We start from the raw sequence: 25,052 nt of genomic DNA, 5'->3' as shown, positions 1-25,052 counted from the left end.
CAGGAAACTTTCAAAACATGTGCGCGGATGGCTGCTGTAAAAGGACTCCTACTTACACTGCGCATTTGTTCATCACAGCAGCCACCGCCCGCACTCACCCACTCACAGGAGTGAGGAGAAGAGCAAGACGAATGCCCTCATTCACAGCCCCCACCATCGGCCCACGGCCAACCCTGTGCCATCCATCCGCCCTGTCTCCGTTCCCTGGGTCAGGATTTTGAAGCAAGTCACAAACATCCTACTCTCTCATCCTCAATTATCTTAGTGTAAGCCTCTGAGAAAGAAAAGCCTTTCTTAAAACAGCACCTAAAACATTGAACAATTATTTATTTACATCATCGAATATCTAATTCATTTTCAAGTTTCCAGCAGTTAACTGGAAAGTCTGCTTTAGTATTCTCAGTGTCAAAGACCTCAGGCTAGCAGGAAAGGAAGGTTCGTGTTGAGGACCGCGAGCGTGTTGATCCAGGGCCGTTCCCTGCACGTTCACTCGGTGCGGTGCGGCCTCCTTCGCTGTCTGTTCCTCAGCGGAGACGTGAGTCCCCGTGGACGTGCTGAAGGTGTGCGTGCTCTGTGTACACCTGTTCTTATTCCTAAGCTCACGATTTCCCTACCTGAGAGAACAAAGTCAGACTAGGTCACTGTCCTGTCATTCTCTTATTCATAATTGTTGCATTTGTGGTTTAAGGATTTATGACTGTTCTGGAAGAATTCAGAAGGATATTTGAATGTACAGAACAATGGACTCTATATGGAATATTGAAATAAGATAAATATTATTTAAATATGAAGTAATAGGCCCCCCTAGTGTGTCACTGGAATTCTAGTAAAGATTGCCTTCAGATTCATTCATTTTAGTTTTGCTGTCTATAGACAGCTACAAGGCATTGAATCTGGCTCCTTAAGGGAAGGCTTATGGTTACTCCACATATTATAATCTTGCGGTTTCTTAAAATTCAAGTAAGTAGAATTTTAATACCTATATAGCATAATTAAAACCACATGCAATGCTTTATAAGCTGACTTCAAGGATTCATGTAGATATCTATAAACATTATCTATGTTTAGACTTTTGAAATATTTTTTAAATGCTCATCAACTAATCTCAGTTGCATTGGAACAGAAATAATATGGGTATTTAGGAATCTCTTATTGCTGCCTGGTGTGACAATTACATTACTGAAGTATAATTTCCAAACTTTGTATTCAAACACAGACTAATTAAAAAATAAATAAAGCTCTCCATTCAAGAAATTTAAAAAATTTGTTTATGTAACTTTTCTGGTAGGTAATTTCTGAGTATTTTTGTCTTGAGGTTAAAAATACTGTCAACTACTAAGTATTTGGCTTTACTTCCTAAATGGGATTGTCACTTTGATGGAAGGACATTTAGAAGAGTTGCTATTTCTCTTTCAACTGTTTGGCTGGGAGACTCTGATATTAAGCTCAAATGATGTGATTTGGTCAGGCTAATTAGCTGTCAGTGACAGAGAGGCATCTGTGAGGACTCCATCGCTGCGCCACTCAGCAGCCACCGCTGCGTGTCACCGAGGCTCCTCGTGAGCCAGGGGGATGGTGACCTCTTTATTTACTTAGTTCACACTTCACACTTGGGAGTAATGATTTCTAGTCTCAATTTGTAGGTGAAGAAACTGAGGTTTGGGAAAACATCTCACTGGAGTTTCTCCAGCAATTAATCCATAGATCCCTATCTGTTAAGAACCACGATAGGTCTTTTTCAGGGTGAACTGAAGTCACCAGGTCAAAGGTTTGGATGGACACCTTTAATTTCTCTTTATGAAGGGAAGTTAAGGCATTATTAATCTTTCATTTGTTAAAATAATGATGATTGGGGCTTGAGAAAATTTGTCTACAAAGATAAAAAGATATTTGAACATGGAATAAATGAGTTTGTATTGTCTGTGTTGAGTAGAGGAAGTATTTCCTAAATCTCAGGCGTTCTAGCATTAAAAATGGAGCAATAAAGCATTTATGTTTTCTCTACTCTTTGCTTCATTATCTATATCAAGATACCCATGAGTGTGTGAGTCATTAACTGGTTACTTTTGTTGTTTTATTACATCTGGTAGTGTTTCGAAGGCAATGCAAGTAGGCAGGTGTTATTATTGATTCAAATAAAAACACTGTTGTCTCAGTTGCTCTAACCCAGTGTCTGCTGCATGCATTTTTATTCACTCTCTGCTCCCAGAGGACAGATGAGTCAGTTTCTTTGGTGAAGAATAGGTTAAGAAAGTCTGCACATTTTTTTGCTCCCTGATTATGTTATTACTAAGTAAGTAGTGTCTCTTTTGAATTTCTATAATGAAACTAATTCTGTGACCAAATTATAAAGAATATGAAGGTCAAACAACCCAAAATAATACTGCATTGTATTTTTGTCTATGCATTCTAAAAATATTTGGTAAAATTTAAAGTTGACACCAAGTTTAAATAGGATACTTCAGAGGCCATTAATCTTTGTGTCTTCAGAGACTCAGTGTTACATTTAGGCACACCTTGGAAGTCACGTAGCTACCATGCGTGACAAGCTATGAAAGCTTAGGTTATGATCTAAATGAAGATAGTATAGTATATTTAATGTATGTGAAATAGTGAATGGCAGAGGCCTACATGAGAGTTATTAACTCTAAAACTATAAGGAATAGTAAGGGCTAATTGAACTCTATCCACACTTTTTAAACACTTCAGGTTTTCAAATTAAGTATAATAAAGTTGATATTTGATTTTATTGTGTTAGAGAGATTGGTTAATTTATTTAGTCTCTTTCTGAAACACATATTTAAGTTTCTACTTGGGAAAACTATTAGCAATTCATTTAGTAAATAAACGGCATTTTTAAGCACTCTGAAAGCTAATCAGTATATTTGAAAAACTATAAAAACACTAATAGAATACAGAGGTAAGTGAGGAATAATTTACTTTAAATTTCATAATGTCTCTAATAGAGAACTCAGTTTTCTTTCATCATTGAACAATAGTTATTTTAATGGTAATGGTCATAAGAATGCCATTATTCTTTTTAATCTTAATGATAAAAAGGAAAGATGTTAATGGAGCTCTTTATGGCATAATGAGTGATAAATTATATGATATCTAAAATCCGAAGTTGAAAGGTACTTCTCGTAGTGTTCTTAATGATCTATAAAAAAGTGCAAGACTGGAAAATATAATTTTAATGGGATATTCTTCAAAATCTCTTTTTGCTTGGACAGATAGGTACAAATTTAAATCTTATCTTCACTGCACTGTTTTTTAAAGTGTTAAGGACATTTCTTTTCCACAGTTAGTATGATTATTTTCATCTAACTTTTTATGTTGAAGTACACCACACATCCAGAAAAGTATGAAAGGGATATATCTATACAGCCCATACTATCCTCAAAGTATCAAAATGCAAACTCACTGTGTAAATATTGCCCAGGCCAGGAATGCCACAGTATCTCAAACAGCTCCTTTCATGCCCTCTTCCTGGCCCTCACTGCCTCCCTCTTTTTCCAAAGTAGTCACTATCGTGATTTCTATTGCCTGTTTGGAATTGCATGCTGAAGAAATCAGTGCAATGTATACTGTTAATATCTGGCTTCTTTGGTTAACATGACGCTTGTAAAACACATCCTTGTCATTGTGTATAGGTATCATTGACTCATTTTCATTGCTTTACAACATTTCATCATATGAATATATCCAAATTTGTTTATCCATTCTACAGATGGACATGTGGGGCTACTCTAAATAATAGTTCAAAAACAGTCATATGCCAGCCTTGTGGGACACAGTGCCTGCTTTTTTGTTGAGTACATTCTTAGACTGGAATTGCTGGCCCTTAAAATAAATGTACATTTAACTTTAGTAGAATATATGAAAGACTTTTTATGGAGAGTGTACTGACTTACACACTCAACAGCAGTGTATAAAGATTCTATTTGTTCCGCATTCTTGACAACTTGGTATTGTCAATTTATTTTTTAGCTTTTTGTTGTTTTGTAAAATTTATTTTTTATCATTGTTCATGTACAGTTGTCTCCATCTTCCTGTGACCACTTCCCCCCACCCCCACCCCCTCCCTCAGTCCTTTCCCCCATTGGCTTTATCCATGGGTCCTTTAGACATGTTCTTTGATGACCCTTCCCCCTTTTCCTCTGTTATCCCCTCCCCTCTGGTTACTGTCAGTTTGTTCTTTATTTCAATGTCTCTGGTTATATTTTGCTCGCTTGTTTGTTTAGTTTATTATGCTCCACTTATAGGTGAGATCATATGGTACTCTAGCTTTTTATTGTTTCCCTTAATTTTAACTGTGCTGGTTGGTGTCACAGTCTGTGGTTTTAATTTGCAGCCCCCACGACACATGAGACTGGACCCCATTTCATAGATTTGTTAGTCATTTAGATACTTCTTTTGTCCTTTTTCTTACTGCTTTGTAATTCCCTATATATTCTGTACAATAATATTACTGAAAAAGAGGTTCTCCCATTCCATAGAATCGGTTTTCATTATTTTAATACTACCTTTCAATGAACAGAAGTTCTTAACGTGTAATGTATTCTGATTTCTCAACCTTTCCTCTTATGGTCAGTGCCTTTTCTGTCACACTGCAGAAACCCTTGCACTCCGCGAAGCTGTGAAGGTGCTGAGCTGTGCTGTCTTGCAGTGGCTTTATTGTCTTGTCTCTCGCTTTGAGGTCTACATTCTCACTGCAGTTTGTTTCTGCGTATGATTTAAGGTAGTGATCAACCTTTTATTTTATTTACTTATATATCTTCCAGTGTGGACAATCCATTCATCTAGCACCGTGTATTTAAAAGAGGGGTTTTTCTCCCTGCCCTGCATTGCAAACATTGTCAAAAATTCACTCTCCATACATGTTGAGTCTGTTTCTGGGTTCTCTGTTAGGCTCTATTAGTCTGTTTGAATAACTGGCAATGTGACATTTTCTTTTTCTTTTTTTTATGTAATATTATAAGACTGGATAACCAACAAATGAACTCCTCCAACTTTGTTTTTCTTTAAGAGTGTTTTGGTGATTCCTGTCCCTTTGTATTTCTACTAAAAGTGCATGAGAGTTCTTGTTGCTCCGCCTCCTCATCAGTGTTTGGTGCTGTTAGTGTTCTGGATGTTGGCTCTTCTGATATTTATATACAAACCTTTATCTCGTAAATTTGCTAAACTCACTGTTAGAGTAAAAAAAGTTCTATGTACAGAATTATGCAACCTATGAATAATAGCAGTTTTATTTCTTTCTTTACAATCTTTGTTATCTGTTGAATATTTTCTTGCCTTATTACACTAATTAGATTACTCACTGTATGTTGAATGAGGGGGTCTCAGCATTTCCTCTTATAAGTGATGCTTATTGTAAGATTTTTATAGATATTCTTTACAGATATAGAATTTCCCTTCCTGGCTAAAAGTTTTAATTATGTTTAGATGTTGAATTAAATCAAATGGTCTCTCTGCTTCTGTTTAGAAGACCATATGTTTTCAGTTTAATTGCATTAAATGGATTTTAAATATTAAGTAATCTTTATATTATTTCTGGAATAAACTTGATTAAGCTATGATTGATTATACTTTTCTATATTTCTGTATTCTTGAATAATTTTGCAAGTTTTTCAAAGGATTGTTGGAACTATGTTTACAAAGAAGATTAGCTTCTATTTTCCTTATTGCAAGTTTTTTTTTTGTCAGATTTTGATTTTAAAGTTTACTGGTCTTAGTAAACAAGTTGGGAAACACCCTGTTTTCCTAATTTTGAAGGTGCTTATTAATACGATTGGTATTTTGTTCATAAATGTTTAGAAGAATTCACTAGGGAAGACACCAGGGCCTGGAATTTTCTGCATGGGAATGTTATTTTAATTATGGATTTAATTTCACCAATAAATACAGGCAACTTACATTTTCTCATTTCTCATCTGTTTTGGAAAGTTGCCATTAGCAATTTGTCCACCTAATTTTCAGTATTATTGGCATAAAATTATTCAGGGTATCCTCTTACATCATTCTAATGAATGTGGTATCATAATAAGATGCTTTTTTTTTCATTCCTAATAGTGGTTATTTGTGTCCTCTTTTTTTCTTTTCTTTGATCAGTCTAGCTTAGGTATCATTAATTTTAATGATGCCTTTCAAAGCCTTATTTTTATCATTTACTTCCTGTTTCATTCCTGGGTTAAATTTACTATGCTTTTCCTCCTAATGTTTGAACATCCGTCCTTGAACATCCGTCCTTAGCTCATGCATCTGCCCGTTTCTCTTTGATGTCCCTGTGCTCGACAGCGGTGACTGCTCTCCCACTTGTGGGACTGACAGTTTGCATCGTCTCTTACTTCTCCTTGGATGCCATGACTAGCAGACTTTTCAAAGAACTAGCTTTTTGGTCTTGATTTTTTTCTGTTTTTCTGTTTTTAATTTCCTAGTTTGTGCTCTAATACCTATTATTCCTTTTCTTCTGCTTATTTTAACCTTGCTCTACATTCTGTAGTTTAACATGGATACAGATTATTTATTTAGATTTTGTTTTTCTAATATATGCATTAAATGCTAGAAATGTTGATGTATTCCACAAGTTTTCATAAATTATAGTTTTATTTTCATTTAGACCAATTTTTAACATTTTCACTTGAGAGTTCTGCTTTAACTTGGGTTATTTTCAAATACTTGGGGGCTTTCTAGCTATCTTTCTGTTACTGATTTCTAGCTTACTTTTGGTTTAAGAGCATACTTTGTATGATTTATATTCTTTTAAATTTGTTAGAGTGCATTTCAGAGCCCACAATGCATTCTGTCTTGGTGAATGTTTCATATGAGCTTGTATGGAAATGTTCTCAAAATTGTCAATAAGACCCTGTTGGTTAATAGAGATAAACAGGTCTTCTATGTTCTTACTCTTTTTATATCTCCTTGATATATCAGTTACTCCAGCTATAAGAAAGGATTTGTTTATTTTTCCTTGTAGTTCTATTAGTATTTGCCTCATCTATTTTGACTGTCATTAGGCGCATGTACAGAGAGGATTGTTGTACCATCCTGGAAAATAGATTGCTTTGTCATGCAATGTTGTCTATTATCTCTGATAATTTTCCTTGTTTTGCAGTCTTCTTTGCCTGAGATTGATACAATGACTCCAGCTTTCTTTAGATTAGTGTTAGTGTTAACGTAAAATACAAACTGGAAACCAAGTTTGAAAATTCCCTGAGCGGACAAACCCATGTAAGCCATGTAAACAAATCTAGCTTATTTTATTAACATAAGGGAAACTTGGTTTGTTTTTTTATAAATGCCTCTGATAATCGTAAAAGAAACTTGTCATCCTTCTAAAAATGGTGTAAGATAATCAGTCCCCTGCCATTTGAAAAACCCCATTGTAATAACCGGTCATCATGAAGGTTAAACAGCTTCCTCATTTTCACTTTATAAGCCACCCTGTAATGTCATGCCTTTGAGCCATATATCAGTTTTGGCTTGAAAGCTCCCAGTTCTTGACTGTTCTTCTATTCACAATGAACTCTTCTGAGTTACTGTTTTATTGATCTGGTGGTTTTAATTTTACTATGTCTGGAATTTTGGCATTAGCATGGTAAATCTTTGTGCCTTTTTAATTTATCTTAGTCTTTATATTTAAAATGGATTTCTTATAGATAGCATGTAGTTGGGTCTGGTCATTCCTTGTACCCTGATGGCCCTGTCTTTTAAATAGTGTATTTAGATCACTTACTTTTCTTTAGCTTATTCACTTTTAAAGTGATTATCGATATATTTGGATTGCTATCTACTGTGTTTGGAACTCTTTTATTTGTTGCATTTGTCTTTGATTTTTGCTCTTCCATTTTGATGCCTTATCTGAGTTTAACTGAGAATTTTGAATGATTCATTTATACTTTAAAAAAATTTTAGTGGCTGCCCTTGCCTAATCAAAGTTCCTCTTCAGATAACATACTACTTATTAAGTACTGCAGGTACCTTATAACAGAGATAACAGAGTACTCCCAGTTTCTCCCTTTCATTCTTTGTGACATTACTATTATCAGTTTAATTTATTAATGTTATAATTGCCCAATATATTCTTACTATTATTTCTTGAAATAGTTATCTTGTAACTTAGAATAATAAAAGTAAGTTATTTTATCTTACCTTCTATTTCTTCTCACACACTCTTCCTTTCTGTGTATAGAACCAAGTCTCTGACCTATATAATTTTCCTTATGTCAGAAGAACTTTAAAATATTTCTTGCAGAGTGGCTTTCTAGCAATAAATCCTGTCAGTTTTTGTCTGAGAAAGTTTTTATTTCTCCTTCACTTTTTAAGGATAATTTTTCTGGATATAGACTTCTAGGTTTATTTTCACCTTTTTCAATACTTCAAATATTTCACTCTGCTCATTCCCTACTTACATTTTTTCTGTTGAGAAATGCAATGGAATTTTTATCCTGGTTTCTCCATAGGTTAGTTATTTATTTTTCTCTGTCTTCTATTAAAATGTTCTCTTTATCTTTGGTTTTTCTGACGTTTGAATATGTTCTGACTCAGTATAGTTTTCATTTTGATTTCCTGCCTGCTTGTTTTTCTGAAATTCTTGGATCTAGTTTGGTGTCTGTCATTAACTTGGGGCAGTCGTTGTCCATTAGTACTTTAAATACTTCTTTTTGTTCCAGTCTCTCTTTCTTTACACTCTGGTATTCTGGTTATGCACGTGTTGAAACATTTGCCATTGTCCCACAGTTCTTGGGTATTCCCTTCTGCTTTTTTCTTTTTGCATTATACTTTGGGAAGTTTGTCTTTTCTTCCTTTCCACTGATCCCTTTCTTGCTGTGTTGAATCTATTGATGTGCCCATCAAAGACATTCTTTGCGGCTGTCACAGTGCTTTTGATTTCCAGTGTTTCCCTGTGGTTCTTTCTTAGATTTTCCATCTCCGTTTACACTGCCCATCTGTTCTTGCATGTTGTCTACTTTCCCCTTTAGAGTCGTTAGCGTATTAATCACAGTTGTTTCTAACTCATGCTCTGATCATTCTAACATCTGTGAAATATGGGAGTCTGGTTCTAGTGATGGTTTTGCCTCTGCAGACTGGACTGGGTGGCTTAAACAACAGAGATTTATTTCTCATAGTTCTGGAGGTTGGGAAGTCCAAGATGAAGCTGCTGGCTGAGTTGGTTCCCGGAGAGGCCCACTTCTTGGCTCGCAGACACCGGCCATCTCACTCTGTTCTCACCTGGTAAGGGAGAGAGCTCTGGTCTCCTTCCCTTCCTGTAGGGACACTAAACACGTTATGGGGGCCCCACCCTCATGACTTCATTTCATCCTAATTACCTCTCAAATGTTCTATCTCCAAATACATCATCCTAGTGGCTAGGGCTTTAAGGAGCGAATTTTGGAGGGACGCAATTCAGTCCACAGTACCATGTAACCTGTTTTTTGACTAGTCTAAGGAAAGTCAGTTATATATGGTAGAGTGATGATTTCCAAGGTTTTTAACTATAGAGCTGATGACTTTTCTATTTACTATGGGGTGTGTGTGTGTGTGTGTGTGTGTGTGTATTAAAGAAAATAAAGTTCCTTTAAGGAGCCCTGGCTGGTGTGGTTCAGTGGATTGATTCAGTGGCGGCCTGTGAACCGAGAGGCTGCTGGTTCGATTCCCAGTCAGGGCACATGCCTTGGTTGTAGGCCAGACCTTTGGTTGGGGGTGTGAGAGAGGCAGCCAACTGATATTTCTCACATCGATGTTTCTTTCCCTCTCTTTCTCCCTCCCTTTCCCTCTCTCTGAAAATAAGTAAATAAACAATCTTAAAAAAGGTTCCTTTAAGGACACTTTTTTTACTGCTGTTTTATTATTTTCTGTTGGGTATAGGACATTATCTGTGGAAAAATTGTAGAGCTAATTTGGGATCTAGACAGTTTTCTTTCTACAGAGTGTAACTGCATTTGCTTCTGCGCAGCAAGGAGCGCTAGACCTCCCTGAACTCTCTTAACATAACCTCACAGATTGAGAAGATCGGAAGCGGAGTTTTAATCTGTGTGGAGTTGTCTGTCTCTGACCTGGCATTTATCCTAAGTTGTAGACCCTCAAAGCTCTGACACAAAACCTGTGGCAGCTCACAGGGCGTTTCATCCTTGAGGGACCTAGAGCTAAAACCTCGTCCCTGACTCTGTGGAGCAGTCAGGAGGTCTGCTGGGGTTCTCAGTGTCTGGTCTTTCCGTTCCAGGAATCCTTTAGTCACCTATGAAGAGAACAGGGCCTCAAAGGTAGGTTCCATTTTCAGGGTTTTTTTTTTTTGGTCTCCCAAGCCCTGGACATGTAATATTCTATTGTCTCTTAGTGCTCTATTCCCTATTTTTCATTTTGGACAACCTTTCTAGCAGGAGGTTGTTCAGAATTTAGTAGTCTGCCACGACCGTAATATGATGAATTTTTTAGTTAAAAGTTATTTTCCATCTCAATAAAATTTTAGTCTTCCACAAAATTGTACATATATTATCCTAATATAAATTTAAGCTTAATGACCTGCCCATATATCTTCCATAAAACAATTTATTGCTGTGTCTCAATGATAGTTATGGACTACAGTGAAGGTTGTATTTTACATGTGTTTTCTCTCTTGCCACTTGGTCTGTCTGTCTTGAGGGTTCAAACCCTCCTGTGGGAAAGAGCCTAAGCAGTTTATTTTGTAACTTTGTGTCTCCACAGATATAACGTAATGGCTGACACAGGGGACCTCACTGAAATATTGTTAATAATTTTGTATCCCTTCAAATAAATATTTTAAAGATATGGAATATTTTCTGAAGGATGGTAGAAACTTATTTTATATTAATAAAATTCTGTGCTCCTTTTGAAAATTGAGATTTATTATATACAGAGAACAAAACAACTTTATAATTTGATTTCTATACTCTCATTGCTGTTACTCTATTACAGTAAGTGAATTACATTCACACTTACAAGATAGAATTGACTTTTATAGATATTGTTACAATATCTTGTTCAACGTATGTTTATAAGTTATTCTTATTTGGGTATATGTTAGAAAATTTTCCGCTTTTCAGTAGTTCTTCTTTTTGCTTTTCCTTTGTACTTTTTAAAAAACAATCTCTTGGGAAGCATGCTTGGTAAATATTTATAACTCACATCACAAAGATCTGACTTCCATTAGACAGCACGCTGGTATGATAAATTTAGTGTCTGAATGTCAGCTGACAGTGTCAAAATGAGTTGTACTTGGAAGTAGGTCATATGTAAGTCAGCTATGTGAGCAATTGTCATAATAAGAAAGGTCGGGTGTTCATGTTTGCCTGTTGGTTGTGTAGAATTGCTGCTAATGCTGCTGTTTAATTTGGTGGGAGCTTAACCAATGTTTGTGTAATTAGAGCGTCTGCTCTATAGCCACACATCACTGGTCCCATGTCTCTGATTCACAGCAGCAGCACTTTGGACCCCTGTGAATTGCCCTGTGGGCATTTCTCTTCATGTGGCTTGGCTTTCTTAGATGAGCTGCTCAATTAATATTCAAAAAAGAATCTAATGCTATCGTACTTCTTCATAAACTTTAGAATCATTATGGAAATACTTAAGATCCTGTGAAAAACTTTAATCATAAACCCCATAAGTTATCAACACACTTCCAGACCATCTATGAACACCTCATTGGGTGTGCAAATCATCAGGTCTCAAAGGAAAGAAAAAATGCAATTAAGGCTTTTTGTTATCACATAAGACATATTACCTTAATTTTACATGTAGATATTTCATATGTTTGATGATGTAATAGCATATTTCTTTACATTCTGTATCTCTTAGGAGGTTATCATTGAGATGCAAAAGTCCTGTTGATGATTGAACATTTGCCTTTTATTTTCTTTCAACTCCAATAGTTGTGAGAAAAACGTAAAGTTTACTGGAGCAGTCCTTTTGTCTGTACGAGTCAGCTGGCAGAGCTGTGTCCCAGCTCAGCAGTAATTTAAGTTGCGTTACTCTCAAGTGTGTCAAATACTTTAAATATAAATTATGAGAAAATTTAAAAAGCCTCAAATAAAATATCAGCTTTCCTTTAGGGTGAGTTGTTGGCTTTCATATTCTGTTAGAATGAGGCCTTTTGATGGCTTAGCTAAATTATGGACTTTGGAGGGGAAAAAAAGGCTGGAATGAAATCCCTGCTCTGCCGTGTTCTAGCTGTGTGGCTTTCGGCACATGACCTCCATAATTTTCATTACCCTCAGTTTTGAAGTGGGTAGAAAATGACTGCTCCGTAGGGTTGACGCAAGTATTAAAGCTACATAGTACATTTCTGTGTCTGAGGCTGAGACACAGGCTGGACTTTGAAGACATTCAGATCAGTGACACAAAACGGTTGATGCTTATTTCTCCCTGCACAAGTTAGCCCTCGTGAACTCTTCCTCTGAAATCTTTCCCCTCTCTGAGAAAGTTTTGAGATAATACAGGGAGGGAAAAAGAGCACAGTTTATCCACAAATCAGAATTTTTAGGCACAATTTTAGTGTGACGTGTGTCAGAAATGCTGAGCCCAGCCCGCCCATGGGTTCAGGGCGGGAGGCACAGGATCCGGAAATCTGCACCCTGAGCAGCGCCTCCAGTCACTCCGACCCACAAGAGAGGGCACACACATTCACATAATAAAATTTTTGAGAGATATTTAAACTAGTGATTTCTTTTCTGAATTGGGAGGGCACGGATAATCTTTATAGCATTGAGGAATGTCTTCTAGGCAAAGGACATGTATTTGAAACCTGGTAGTGCGCATGGGACTTTTTATTTATAGAGCAATAGAACATAAATCCTATGCCTCATTCACAAACATTCTGAAAAAAAAATCCCCATTAAATACTTGATCTCACAGCAAAATCTTTGTTATCTTGTACAATTTATTGGAAAAAACTTCAACACATGGAGCAAAATAGTACAAATATTATTGTTCAGTTAAAATACAGGAGTGAGCAAAAAGTAGGCTTACCATTGTGAGTACACAAAACAGTTTATTCTTGTATCATTTATTTGTGTTACAACTGGAAACTGACTTTTGCCTACCCTTCTATTTAATTAACAGTAATGGTGCATATTTTTCCAGTGGCACTGATCTCAGAAAGTTTATTTCAGGCACCCAGAGCACTACTAAATAATGTTACCATCTGCTCTGTCACTGCACGCACTTTCTATGTCTGTGTGTTACTAATTATTATAAAGTTAATATATATTCATTAAAAAATTTAGATATGACCCTGACTGGTATGGCTTGGTGGGATGAATGCTGGTCTATGAACCAAAAGGTTACTGGTTCGATTCCCAGTCCGGGCACACGCCAGGGTTGCCAGAGGCAACCAATCGATGTTTCTTTTGCACATTGATGTTTCTTTCCCTTCCCTTCTACCTCCCTTCCCCTCTCTCTAAAAAAATTATTAAGTAAATAAGTAAGTAAATGAATAAAAAATAGATGTGACTGAAACATGTTAAGAAACCCATGTCTCCTGCCTCACAATCTCCCTCAACCTTTGTAAGAAAAAACTGCTTAAAATTTTGAATGTGCCAAGATATTTTTATTACATATACAAACTAAGTATCTTATATTTCTTCTTTATTTTCTCAATATTCAAATAACTCAGAATCAGTCAGGAAAGTGGGAAAGGCTGTTATGTGTACATCTTCCTGCTCTGCTTGCCTGGTGCCACCACCGCCGTGTGTCTTTCCTCCCAGTCCCCTAAGACGCTGGGACCATTGCAGTGGCATCTGTCTACATCTAGGAAGTCGCATTCATTTTGAAAAAGTGGGAGCTCTTTTGGAGCTAATTCATCATCCAGCTGTTCATTGAAAGAAATACTAATTAGGGATAGTATCGGCCTGCGAGTGGCTCCCAGGAAAATAGAATCAGAGTATAAGAAGTCTGATTAGGACCGAATGTCTATAGACCAGGTTCTCGACCCTGGGTGCACACTACCCTGAGTTAGAGAGCCAGTAAACACACACGCACCCAGTGCCCAGGGTGGGGCGTTTTAACCTGTGGAGCAGGATGGAACTTTCTAGAGGGGTCTGGTTATCAGAGTCCAAATGTCTGTGGGAGTAAGCGGTGTTCTCCTATTTGCGTTCTGGGAAATAACAACTAGACATGTGGCCCTGACACGTGTGAAACCCCTTGGGCCGCTGTCCTTGTTGTGGGAGATGTAGCACACACATGGGCTCATTCGCATCTGCTGTGCCCCGAGAGGTCCTGCCATTGAGGAGCCTGCTGAACTGTGTCATCAAACACAAGAAGACCCCAAACAATGAGAATATAAAGGAAATAAACCAGGAAGATAAGCTGCAGGCGCATCAGATATGCTGCTTTAGGAGCTGGAGCCAGGAAGGGCCTGCCTTAGGTGGTAACATTTTGACCGAGGCCTGAAATGGCAGGATCAACTGGCTGAGCAAAGACCGGAGGGAAGAACCCCCGGAGAGGAGCGAACTAAGGACGGAGCTTGGCTTCTGCACAGAGGTGCAGTGTGGCTCACACATAAGGGAGGGTTTTGTCAAAGACTGTGTATGTTTGTTGAGGAGTTTGGATTCTGCTTCAAGAAGCAGTGAGGGTGACACAGTTTAATTTACCTTTAAAAATCTCACTGAGCCCTGGCTGGTGTGGCTCCCTTGGTTGGTGCTTTGTCCTACGGACTGAAAGGCTCTGTTCCCAGTCAGGGCACATGCCTGGATTGTGGGTTCGGTCCTTAGTTGGGGTGAGTACGTTTCTCACATCAGTGTTTCTCTCCCTCTCTCTCATGTCCTCAGCTGAAGATAAACAAATCTTACTAATTGCTCAAAGGAGGAGAGACTCAGGATGGGGAAGGGGATGGTGAGGGGGAACAGAAGCATAAAACAGTGAGAAAGAAGCTATTGAGGAAGTTCTGGTGGGATCGTGCATTGTTGGTCACAGCTGGGATGAAGAAGGATGCCCCCATCCTTGATGTACTGTGGAGGTGCCATCACAGAACTGTCCTGGGGTGTGAGCCTGAGAATTGGGTGTATGGGGGTATTGGTGCGGGTGGGGGAAGGATGGAGAGGATTGATTGATGAGGGGAATCAAATCAAATTAATTTGACTGTGAAATACCCAACCTGTTTGTTTTTACTTATTAGAAAATATTTTTTGTAAACGCTGGTGAAGGGGTATTTGTGAAGTAGAAAGAAAAGTAGGCAAATAAAGAAGCTCCCTGGATATTGGTATTTCTAACGCATTTGCCTCTGCCTGTGCAATCTACGTGAGGTTGATCTTACCTGTTGATCCCGTGTTGCTAAGATGTAAGAGAGCCTGAAACAGGTAGTACCATCATCCCTTCTTTTGTGTCTATATTTGCTGATTGTTAAAGTTCAATAAAGGAAGGAGCAGGAGGAGGGGAAACAAATACAAATTTTTGAGAACAAGTTCTGCTTCATCCTAACTGTTTCCGATATGAAGCCTTACAGTGTATCACGTAGGAGAAAACAAAGCTGGCTTCGATGTTAGGTGCTGTAGTGTGTGGGTTTTGTAGGTAAGCTATGTGTTAGGTAGATGCGTCCTGATATTGTGGAGGGAACATACCTCCTAATATTACTGTGTAATAGTTCTGCCAAATGCCAGGTTTTTTGTTTGTTTATTTCCCCACCTGTCTCACCTTTAATTTCCTCACTGCAATTTGTGCTCATTTAGCATCATTCTCAAGGTCTTTCTAGTTTTCAAATTCTAGAGTCTGTTCATCTAATCACAGGTTTTTCCAAATTGCTGTTGCTTCCAGTTTCCCCTCACAGTTTTTAATGTGCTTCTCCAGCAGTGGAGTGAAGTTTAACAACCTGATATAGAGTGTAGTTCTGACTTGAAGGGTGGGTGATGCATTTGTTTATGGTAATGAGCAAGATGAGAAAGTGGATCAGCAGACGTCATGACCTTACTGGTCCATCAGCGATGCGAGTAGCTTTGCTGATCATGGCTTTTGACTTCTGGAAGATTTTCTCATTTTTAACCATTGTGCTGTTCCCTATGTTTTAAGTTTAATCTGCGCTTTTATAGGAACACATTTTATTGAAGGGATCATAGTTAAAAGCTGGATTAATGGGGATGGTGGAATTTAAACTACTTTGAATATAAAGAAAACTTTAGGCAACAGTAACTTCGGTGGATGGGGAGACATGACGGCATCACTGCTAATCTGGTTTTCTTAAAGAAGCTAGCCATCGTTGTAGTAAAAAACCAAATCAGGCATTGCTCATCGACACTCAAGGCAACAAGGTGAAATGAACCTACTTTGGGTCCAATGATTTCCTCCTTCTCCTCCCTTCTAGGGGTTTTCAGGAAATGCCAACGCAGACAGTGTTGTGCACTACCGACTCCAGCCTTCCATCAAAGCCAGGTTCCTGCGCTTCATCCCTGTGGAGTGGAACCCCAAGGGCAGAATTGGAATGCGAATCGAGGTGTTTGGATGTGCATATAGTAAGTGGTTGTTTACCTAACACACTGAAATAGGCATCAAAGGAGATGATTTAAAAGCCAAACTCCATGCAGAAATTGACTTTATAGATATGTAAAGAGAGATAAAACTGAGTGGTTTTTGTGGAAAGCTTTTTGTGTGCCCATACGTGCCAATAGACAAATCGGAAATGAAAGCATTTTTAAAATGCTTTCATATTTTAAATCAGAAATGGAAGCATTTTATGGATAGACAAATCCATATAGAGATAGGTAAGTACAGATAACATGTTTGTAGACATATGGGAACCCATTTATCCAAATCAAATATTGTTGACTGGATCCTAACTCTCAAGTATCAGAGCTTCTCCCCCCACTGGAATATATTTGGTTGTTTCATTTGGGCTCCCCCAGTTTCATAGAAGAATCAGTGTACTGTGTAGTGTAACCAGTGATCTTTAGGAGGCCAAAGAATGTGTTTTTTTCTCTAGCCTAAAAATAACACACCACTCAACTCACTTATGCTGTGCTCTCAGCATAAATTCATAGAAAAAGTAAAGACCTCTGCCAGAATATAATTTGTGTTTGGAATACTTTCACATAAAAAAGGGTAGAAACCACAGATTTCACTTAGTCTCCTCTTAATGAAGCATTTCTATTACATCTTTTTGTGGGGCAGGGACCTAAGCGTTATTGATAGCCCACCTCAAGCCTCACCATCCTGTTGACGCTCTTTTATTCTAGAACAGTGAGTTGGTAAATGTGATCTACAGTCATCAGATGAGCAGCCTGAGGTTTGGAGAGAATCCATGATTTGCCCCATGTCTCCCAACTAGCACACGGGAGAGTGGAGAATTACTCAGGACTGTTCACTTCCACTGCTCCGTTAGTCCCCTAGTGAACCCTATTGTTTCAGCCACTGAAGCTTTCTTTACACGTTGTTGCCACGTTGTGATGTTAGATCTGGTTCACTCTGTTTAGATACATGCAAGGCAGGCGTGTCACACAGAGGGCAGACACCTTGTTGAAGTTGTCTAACCTGAGTCAGACAGAGAATCTGTTGTATAGATTTCACGGGTCCCTGCCTTCTCAGCGATGTTTCCGGTGTCCACTGCCACCAGCAAGCATCCTGTCCCTGCCCGGCCCTACAGGATAGTAATCATAGCATTGACCTCAGGAGTAACAATAAGAATAGCAATAGCACTAATATTAATAGTATTAATTTTTAATCGTTCTAAAAATGGCAAATTTTTTCTTGAGTGTTTATTATATGTCTTCACTATTTGAAGCAGTTGATTATTATTGAAAACAAGTCCAGATGAGTATCACTAGGGAACTACTCCGTCCCCCCACTTTGCAAAGAGGGAGACACACGCCCAGAAGGGAGGACCTGCTCAAGCTACACAGATGGGAAGGGATAGAGCTGGTGCGCGGCCGAGCTCCCAGGCTCCAGAAGCCAAGCTCGTGCTCGTGTCCCTCCGGCTGCGAGTCACGCTGCCAAGCCATGGGTGGCCTGCGTCTCACCCTCCGCCCCACTTCCCGCCGGTTTTTGTGGCTTCGACAATTCAGCTTAGCCGCTCCTGTTATGTGCTAGTTCCTCTCTTCACAGTTGTCACACTTAAATGAAATCACCCCTGAAGAGTAGTCCCACCCCGAATTTCGATTTTGGAGCACCGAACCCAGGCTGTCTTATTTGTGTCTGGATTACAGAGTTTAGCAGGATGGACAATTTGCACAGCAAACTCCAAAATGCTTCATATTACATGTACTTTCTCTACCTATTCCAAGCACCCACCTTGCAGAATATTTATTTATCATGTATACTAGTAGCTAACAGTTATGGAGCACCTACTCTGTGTCAGATACGGTCTTCAGAGTACTCTCATTTAATCCAAAAACATCACCCATGTAATAGAGTCTTAGAAATGTTAAGCAATTTTCACAGTAGCACACACTTAGTACATATTCAGTCTAGGATGTAAATTATTCATTACTGATGCACCACTCAAACTGTGTCTGTGCAAGTAACTGCTGACATGCAGGTTCCTTTGAGTTCTCTGCTGCCATGTGCTTAACAATAACTCAAACCTCCCCCTACTTTTATTGGTCTGAGACCCCGGGGAACATTCTGTTCACTGTGACTTCGTTTGCTGTTTCTTGGAGTGAGCCGAGCGCCTGCGGGTTTCGCCGGCCCTCCTTTCTCATTGGCCCGCAGTTGGAGAAGCAGTGCCAGGAGCCCACACGGCTGCAACGCAAATATGTGAACACATGTGGTAAAATGACTTGATGGGACTCTCTGTAAAATGACTGTTGTATAATTTTGGCTAAAAGGAAAAGTAATAAGCTTAATGGGAAAATACTCTCACAGATTACCTAAAATGACTTCAGAGTGGGTTAGATGAGAGTGCTTTATGGGATCGTATTTGATCAAATTGACTTTAATTTCTCTATTACAACATAGTCACACTTGATAGCATCAGCCTGGTAGAGTATTAATTTACTAAAACATGGTACTATATAAACATCATTTATTAAACACTTAATATGTGTCAGATACTATCCTTTCTGGGCATTTTCTGATTTGCTCCTAACAACACAGTGAAGTAGAGCATGAGTATGACCGTTTCATGCAGGAGTGAGCGGAGACAAGCAGAACTGTTGGCTGAGTGGGGCCTGTGGCTTGCTCTGGGCTGCCTGGTCCAGAAATAGAAGGGGCCGCTGGCTTCCCCTCTCCTCAGGGAAGAGCTGCAGGTGCTATCGGCCCAGGAGCACAGCTGCAAGACTTTGTCTGCCATAGTCCGGATCTAGGACCAGACCAGATTTTCTCCAGATACACAAGGCCATTCTCCTGCAATCCCTACAGAAGGAAAGTGGTGTTGGGAGGGGGCAGCATCTCTCTCCTGGGTCTGGTGAGTCCATGCTGGCAGTTGAGTGAGCCTCTTGTGGCTGTAAGGAAGAACTGGAGGGTTGCACGCAACCCACCGCCTGTGTGTCTCAAGTCTCCAGACACGGGGGAAAGTGAACCTGAGAGAAATAAAGAAGCTTGCCCAGGACTACACAGCCTGTGTGGGATCTAAGATTTAAAATCAGATCCATCACTTTCCAAAGCCAGTGCTCTTGACAACTAGATAAATCATTCATGCATTCACCTTTTAAGTATTTTTGATACTTGTTGAAAGAGAATTCTACTAGGTATTGGGTATAGGGAGAAATTCTAAAATAATATATATTTTTGAATAATATGGGACTTATTTTGTATATGATTTTTGCTTCTAACATTAGGTTTATTAACAGTCCTTTCATTCTACACAGCAAAGTACAAACACAACATTATCTAAGTTGCTACAGAGTTACAAAACTCAAAACAGAAATGTATAGTACTGAGTGTACAATAAAAGCCAAAAAAGCAATGTACACATGGCTAAGATAACCCACAAGAGCACCATGAATAACAGCCACAACAGGGGGTCTTTGATGACCCTGCAGAGCTGGCTGTCAGCTTGCTCACCACTGTGAGAGAGTGGGGAGAGAGACAGGTGGAATGTGGGTGGGTATGCATGAGTACATGTGAAAACAGAACCATTCATGGCAACCAACATGGAGTGTTTGACCCTTAGGTCAGAAGAGGCAATGTTATAAAAATTGTACAAACTCATTGCAAATTTTTGTAGCATGAGTGTATGTAGCATGTGAGGAATAAGTGACTGATAGATTGAGATTAATGTAGGAGAAATTACAGCCACAGAGTTTGAAACTGAGATGTGGACATTTCACGTGGGAGGCTGGGAGGCTGGGAGGCTAGTCCGCAGAGGAGGAGGGGGCATCCCAGTCGAGCACAGGAGTGAGGATTGTTGGAAGATCAGTTCGTATTTGAGAACGGTCATTCCGACCGAAATGCGGGGTGCAAATGGGAGGCAGCAGCTCAGTTAGGAGACTTCTGAATTCACTTGTCAAGTGACAACAGGGCCTCAAACTTAGGGACAAGGATTCAGGGGAGAAGGTTCTTTGACTTGCATCAGGTTCAAAATATGCTGAGGCTGTCAAATCAAGAGAGCTCAGTGATTGTATGTGAGGGACACTGAGTTATGAGATTTGAAGAACTCTCTGGAAGGTGGTGCCATTTACTGGGAGGGGGCACTGGAGAATAAATGAGTTCCGAAAGGGCACAGGAGAGAGAATTAATTCTCTTGTTGACTCAGTTGAATTCAAGTGCCTGTGAAATTGGAAGGGTGGAACTCTAAACCCTCTGGGTTGAAGATATATAATTTCAATCTATTTAAATATCATTTTTTTGTTATTAAATCATAACATTTCCACTTTTGACATCACCGTTAATAATAAAAGTATGCAGTTCTGTGTTTGAATAACTTCTCGTGTCTTTGAAGAGCAGAAATGCATTCCTATCATAATTAAAGCAGGTTCTTTATACCGTTTCTTAAGTGGTGTGCATTTTTATGCCAAGCTCTCCTTGTGTTTCATACATGTGTTTGCTGAACCTCGAGGTGGAAGCTGGTCCTATGAACACTGTGAGGAAAGTGGCTATTGTGAGCACCACACATGCTTTTATTACCCTCTATCCCGATGACTTAAAGCAGTAAGTTGTTATGAAGGAGCATCGAGTGAATGGAAAATCCATATCAAAGAGGATGTTTTACTTTTATGTCAGTAAACGTGAAGTTGTTTCCTGAGTAATGAGAGAAGTAGGAGCTAAATTTTATGGGTTCAAAGGGAAAGCATGAATTTCAGATGCCTTAGCCACAGTGCTTGAGAACGTGTTTACAGACCTAGATGAGGATGTAGGTAAGGAAGTAACCTTTGGAAGAAAGAAAATGTTTGATGATAAAGAAATATTACTCTACTAAACATCCCAAAAGAAAGTAAGCAAAGGCAGGGAAAGGAAAGTATGTCTGAGGTGTCCTTAGGAAGTGCCAATTAAACCACAGGAGATAATGTTTTGTAATTAGGGATGAATTGCTGAGATAGTTGCCCTTAGTAAATTTTAAGTTTCTTGTCGCTGGTTCTTATGTAAACACTCTCATTTTGTAATCCATGATCATCCCTTCCTCATCCTCAACAGAATAAGAACATCCAACTGCCCAGCCATACTGAACTAATTTTCATTTCTTTCGCATGCCATGATTTTATGATTTTTCTAGACTAGGATGTTTGGACTATACCTCGGGCAATTGCCATACATCCAACTCTCCTTCTTCTACACAGACTCAGGGGTGTCCAGCCTGTGGCCCATGGACCACATGCAGCCCAGGATGGCTATGAATGCGGCCCAACACAAAATTGTACATTTACTTAAAGCATTATGGGATTTTTTTGTGATTATGTGTCACAGTGTATTTAATGTGTGGCCCAAGACAACTCTTCTTCTTCCAGTGTGGCCCAGAGATGCCAGAACATTGGACACCTGATAACCCTTCTACTCATCACCTTTTCTCAGCAGAGAAATCCCTGTTTATGACAACTGTGATACTCCACATTTAGGTCAGAAGACATTTCCACCGCTCCTGGAACAGCCGGTCTGTTCCTAGTCACATCATGCTCACCTTACACTCTGTCATCATCAGATGGTCCTTTTTTGTTGTTAGCCCTCTGCACAAGTGAAGGACGAAAGGAGGAGGCTAAGTGAGCCTCGGGAAGGCTTTACTCATCTTCTAAGCGGTATATTCAGCCTGGCAAAGCCCAGGCACAGAACACAGGGAGAGCTGAGTGAGAAGATTGGAAGAGAAGAAATGTACAGAAGTGTTATATTGTTTAAATGCAGACTTTAAGAGAAAATCATGGATTCTATTTCATAAATGGCACAAGTCAGTAATTACAAAACTCATGTTAACTTTTTAAAAATAAGAATGTGCATTTTATAATGTAAAAAATATTGAAAGTTGGGACTACTTATGTCATTAGAGTTCAGTTTAGAAAACATATTAATAAGAAATACGAGAAACTGGCATGAGAACTAAATGTTTGCCTGAAAAAAAAAACCCTGATAGAGCTAGGTAACAGTCTTTTGTCTTTTCAAGATGCTAATTTCTCATACCACATATCTGGTTTGGGGCAAAATAAAAAGCAGTAAGTCTGTTAGATTCACTATAAAGAACAGTTATAATTGAAGTCAATACCATTTTTTAAGCTACTTCCGTGAGTTAACTGCTGAAATCTTGACTCAGGTAAATTAAATACAGTCCTTGCTCTCAGATTGTTTGTCAGCTAATACTATAGCTGAGCAATTCCGTTTTATGTTGACATTTACAACAAAGATAGATTCTGGTCAGCCTAAAATCAAAGGGGGTAAATTCCTGTTCTCTGCAAAGTTTATAGACTGAAGATTTTAATTTAATGATGAGTGAACTTATGTTAAAATTAAAATAAGGTTAACTATCACAATACCAGAAAATAAGGAAACTATGAAAAACCCATCAGAATTATGTCAAAAGAACCAACTGAAGAGGCTGCCACTGACCAAAGATGGAAATATTTTAGCATCAATAAGGATAGTGCCTGCAGTTTTGAAACATATTAAATATGTTTAAGTGAATGGGTTCAAAATAATACCCCAAAAATCTCATTGGTCACTTCTGAGAGACAATAAGGAGCCAGCTTATTATTTTGAAAACTAATAAGTGAAAGGAAAAAAACATCATTTATTCTATTTTCCTATGTAATCTATACCTCAAGGTAACCACACAGAAGACTAGAGGGAAGTTCTCTTGTAAGATATATTCCAGGTAATAAATAAAGAAAGCATAATAGAATTAGTATATGCCCACTTTACAATCCTAAATATTGATAGACCAAGTCAATGATTAGAAAAGCCCATAAAAAGACAATTTGCTTTTTAGTACCAGTCACAGCAGAGCAGCTTGCACTGGACTATCTTGCTGCCCATAGTGCTTATAATTCCTGGATAAAATGTATATTTAAAACACTGCTTCAGGGCTGTGAAGTTCAACTTAAAACCAGCAGAAACTTCAGAAGACTGATTTTTCAAAGAAGGAAAGCAAACTCCAGGAGATACACAGTTAACTGCCTTTGTCCTAAAAACACACCCCAGTTTGCAGGACATCATAATGCTTTTACCAGGCTGGGGAGACAGAGGTCAGCATTCAAGGTGGCCAGGGCGACTGGAGATTTAGATTGGAATGCTGAAGAGCAGGGAGTCAAACAGGGAGAGACTCAGCTCCTGCATGCAAATTCCCCTGAAATCTTGGGCTGACTCCTGAGCTGACTTGCCCCAGATGAGACACCAAGAACACAGGGAAATGAAAAGACCACCTTTGGAATTTAAGTCCAGCCAATTTACAGGGACTTGTTAAATACCTCAGACTTTTAACTGAAAAGCCAGAAAGGCATTGCCTGAGGGAGTAAAGGCCACAGGAAGACCAGGTGTTGTGCCCTAAGGCAAAGGACAAACCAAAACAGTCCCAACGGAGCTTGGAGCCCAGCTTTCACTGGGTCCAGGTGATCTGCCAGCAATGCAGCTCCCCGAGGACCCCTTCCATTCACTTCCTTCCAGAGCCATCCCTCCCTGGCCAGTCTCTCCCACCCTGTCAACTCTCCTCCCCTTCTCCCGGTCCCTACTAGTCCTTCTTTCCTGACCCTAGGCATTTACACAGGTGGTCATCTGTCAGCCTAAATGTCACTTCCTTAAGAGGTATCATGTCTGTCCAGATCTCTCATACAACCCTGTCCTTTTCCTTCATGCCCCACTTAAAATTTGTAATTATATGTCTCTGCACATGGGGTGAGTTGCCTCTTGTTCTTTTCCTCCAGAGCGGAGGACCCACGGGGATAGACTGCGCTCACTGGTGCAACACCAGCTCCTACTGGAGGACCTGGTTTAGTACCTGCTTGTTAAATGGATGAGTTAAGAAAAACATCTGATTATCCACAGTATAAACCATAACATTAATGAATAGATAAAAAATCACAAATTTATTATACAGTAGCAGTTGATTAAAGGAGAAATATCTCTGAGATGCTCATATGAGATTTTAACTGTTATTATTGAATAATAATACAAATCTCAATAAACATTGAGGCATTTTGATACTTCATTTGATACCCACAGCTGTGTGTGTGTGTGCATGTGTGTGTACTATGAGCGGTTGGAATTATGCTCCACATTTTCCATAAGGAAACTGAGAATTTCCCATAAGGAAATTGTGACCTCTGTAATATTTATTACAAAACATATAAGAAACAGAAATACAACTTACATCCTCCAATGACACACTGTACTGTCCTTGACATAGTACATGTTACCAATGTCAAATCTATTTAAAAGGCTAATTTAGATCGGTATTTAAGGGGCAGCGATCATGTTTGCTCCCATGACCTCCTGGGGTGTTGTCACTGACCTTAACTTGGGCTATTTAAAGCTGTGATAGTGAAGTCACCTCTTCCCTGTGGTTATATGCAGCATTTGATCCTGTGTCTTCTTCCTTTTTATTGAATTAATTTTAGTTGTCTTAAACTTAAGAGTCCCTTAAATCATTCTGTGTTCTTTTATGCTACTATGCAAAAATAGTACAACCTATATCCTGTTGATTTCTCAAGTGCTTAGTCTCTTCCCCGCACTCTTTAAAACCCAGTTCAGTAATGCAGATC

General features: G+C 38.9%; 1 protein-coding gene across 1 annotated transcript in view; it reads left to right on the top strand.

Annotated features, from left to right (window-relative positions):
• CNTNAP4 (contactin associated protein family member 4) overlaps positions 1 to 25,052 on the top strand; it is a 234,159-nt gene that overhangs the window by 109,622 nt on the left and 99,485 nt on the right. Inside the window, exon 4 of the mRNA XM_045818618.1 lies at positions 16,310 to 16,457. Within this exon, the coding sequence (XP_045674574.1) occupies positions 16,310 to 16,457 (148 nt within the window). The remainder of the gene's footprint in view (positions 1 to 16,309; positions 16,458 to 25,052) is intronic.

Source organism: Phyllostomus hastatus, unplaced genomic scaffold, assembly GCF_019186645.2.
Source record: "Phyllostomus hastatus isolate PE091 unplaced genomic scaffold, TTU_PhHast_1.1 phas_scaffold_345, whole genome shotgun sequence".
Lineage (NCBI taxonomy): Eukaryota > Metazoa > Chordata > Mammalia > Chiroptera > Phyllostomidae > Phyllostomus > Phyllostomus hastatus.
Note: the sequence above shows the minus strand (reverse complement) of the source record. Positions and strands in the feature narration are given on the sequence as shown.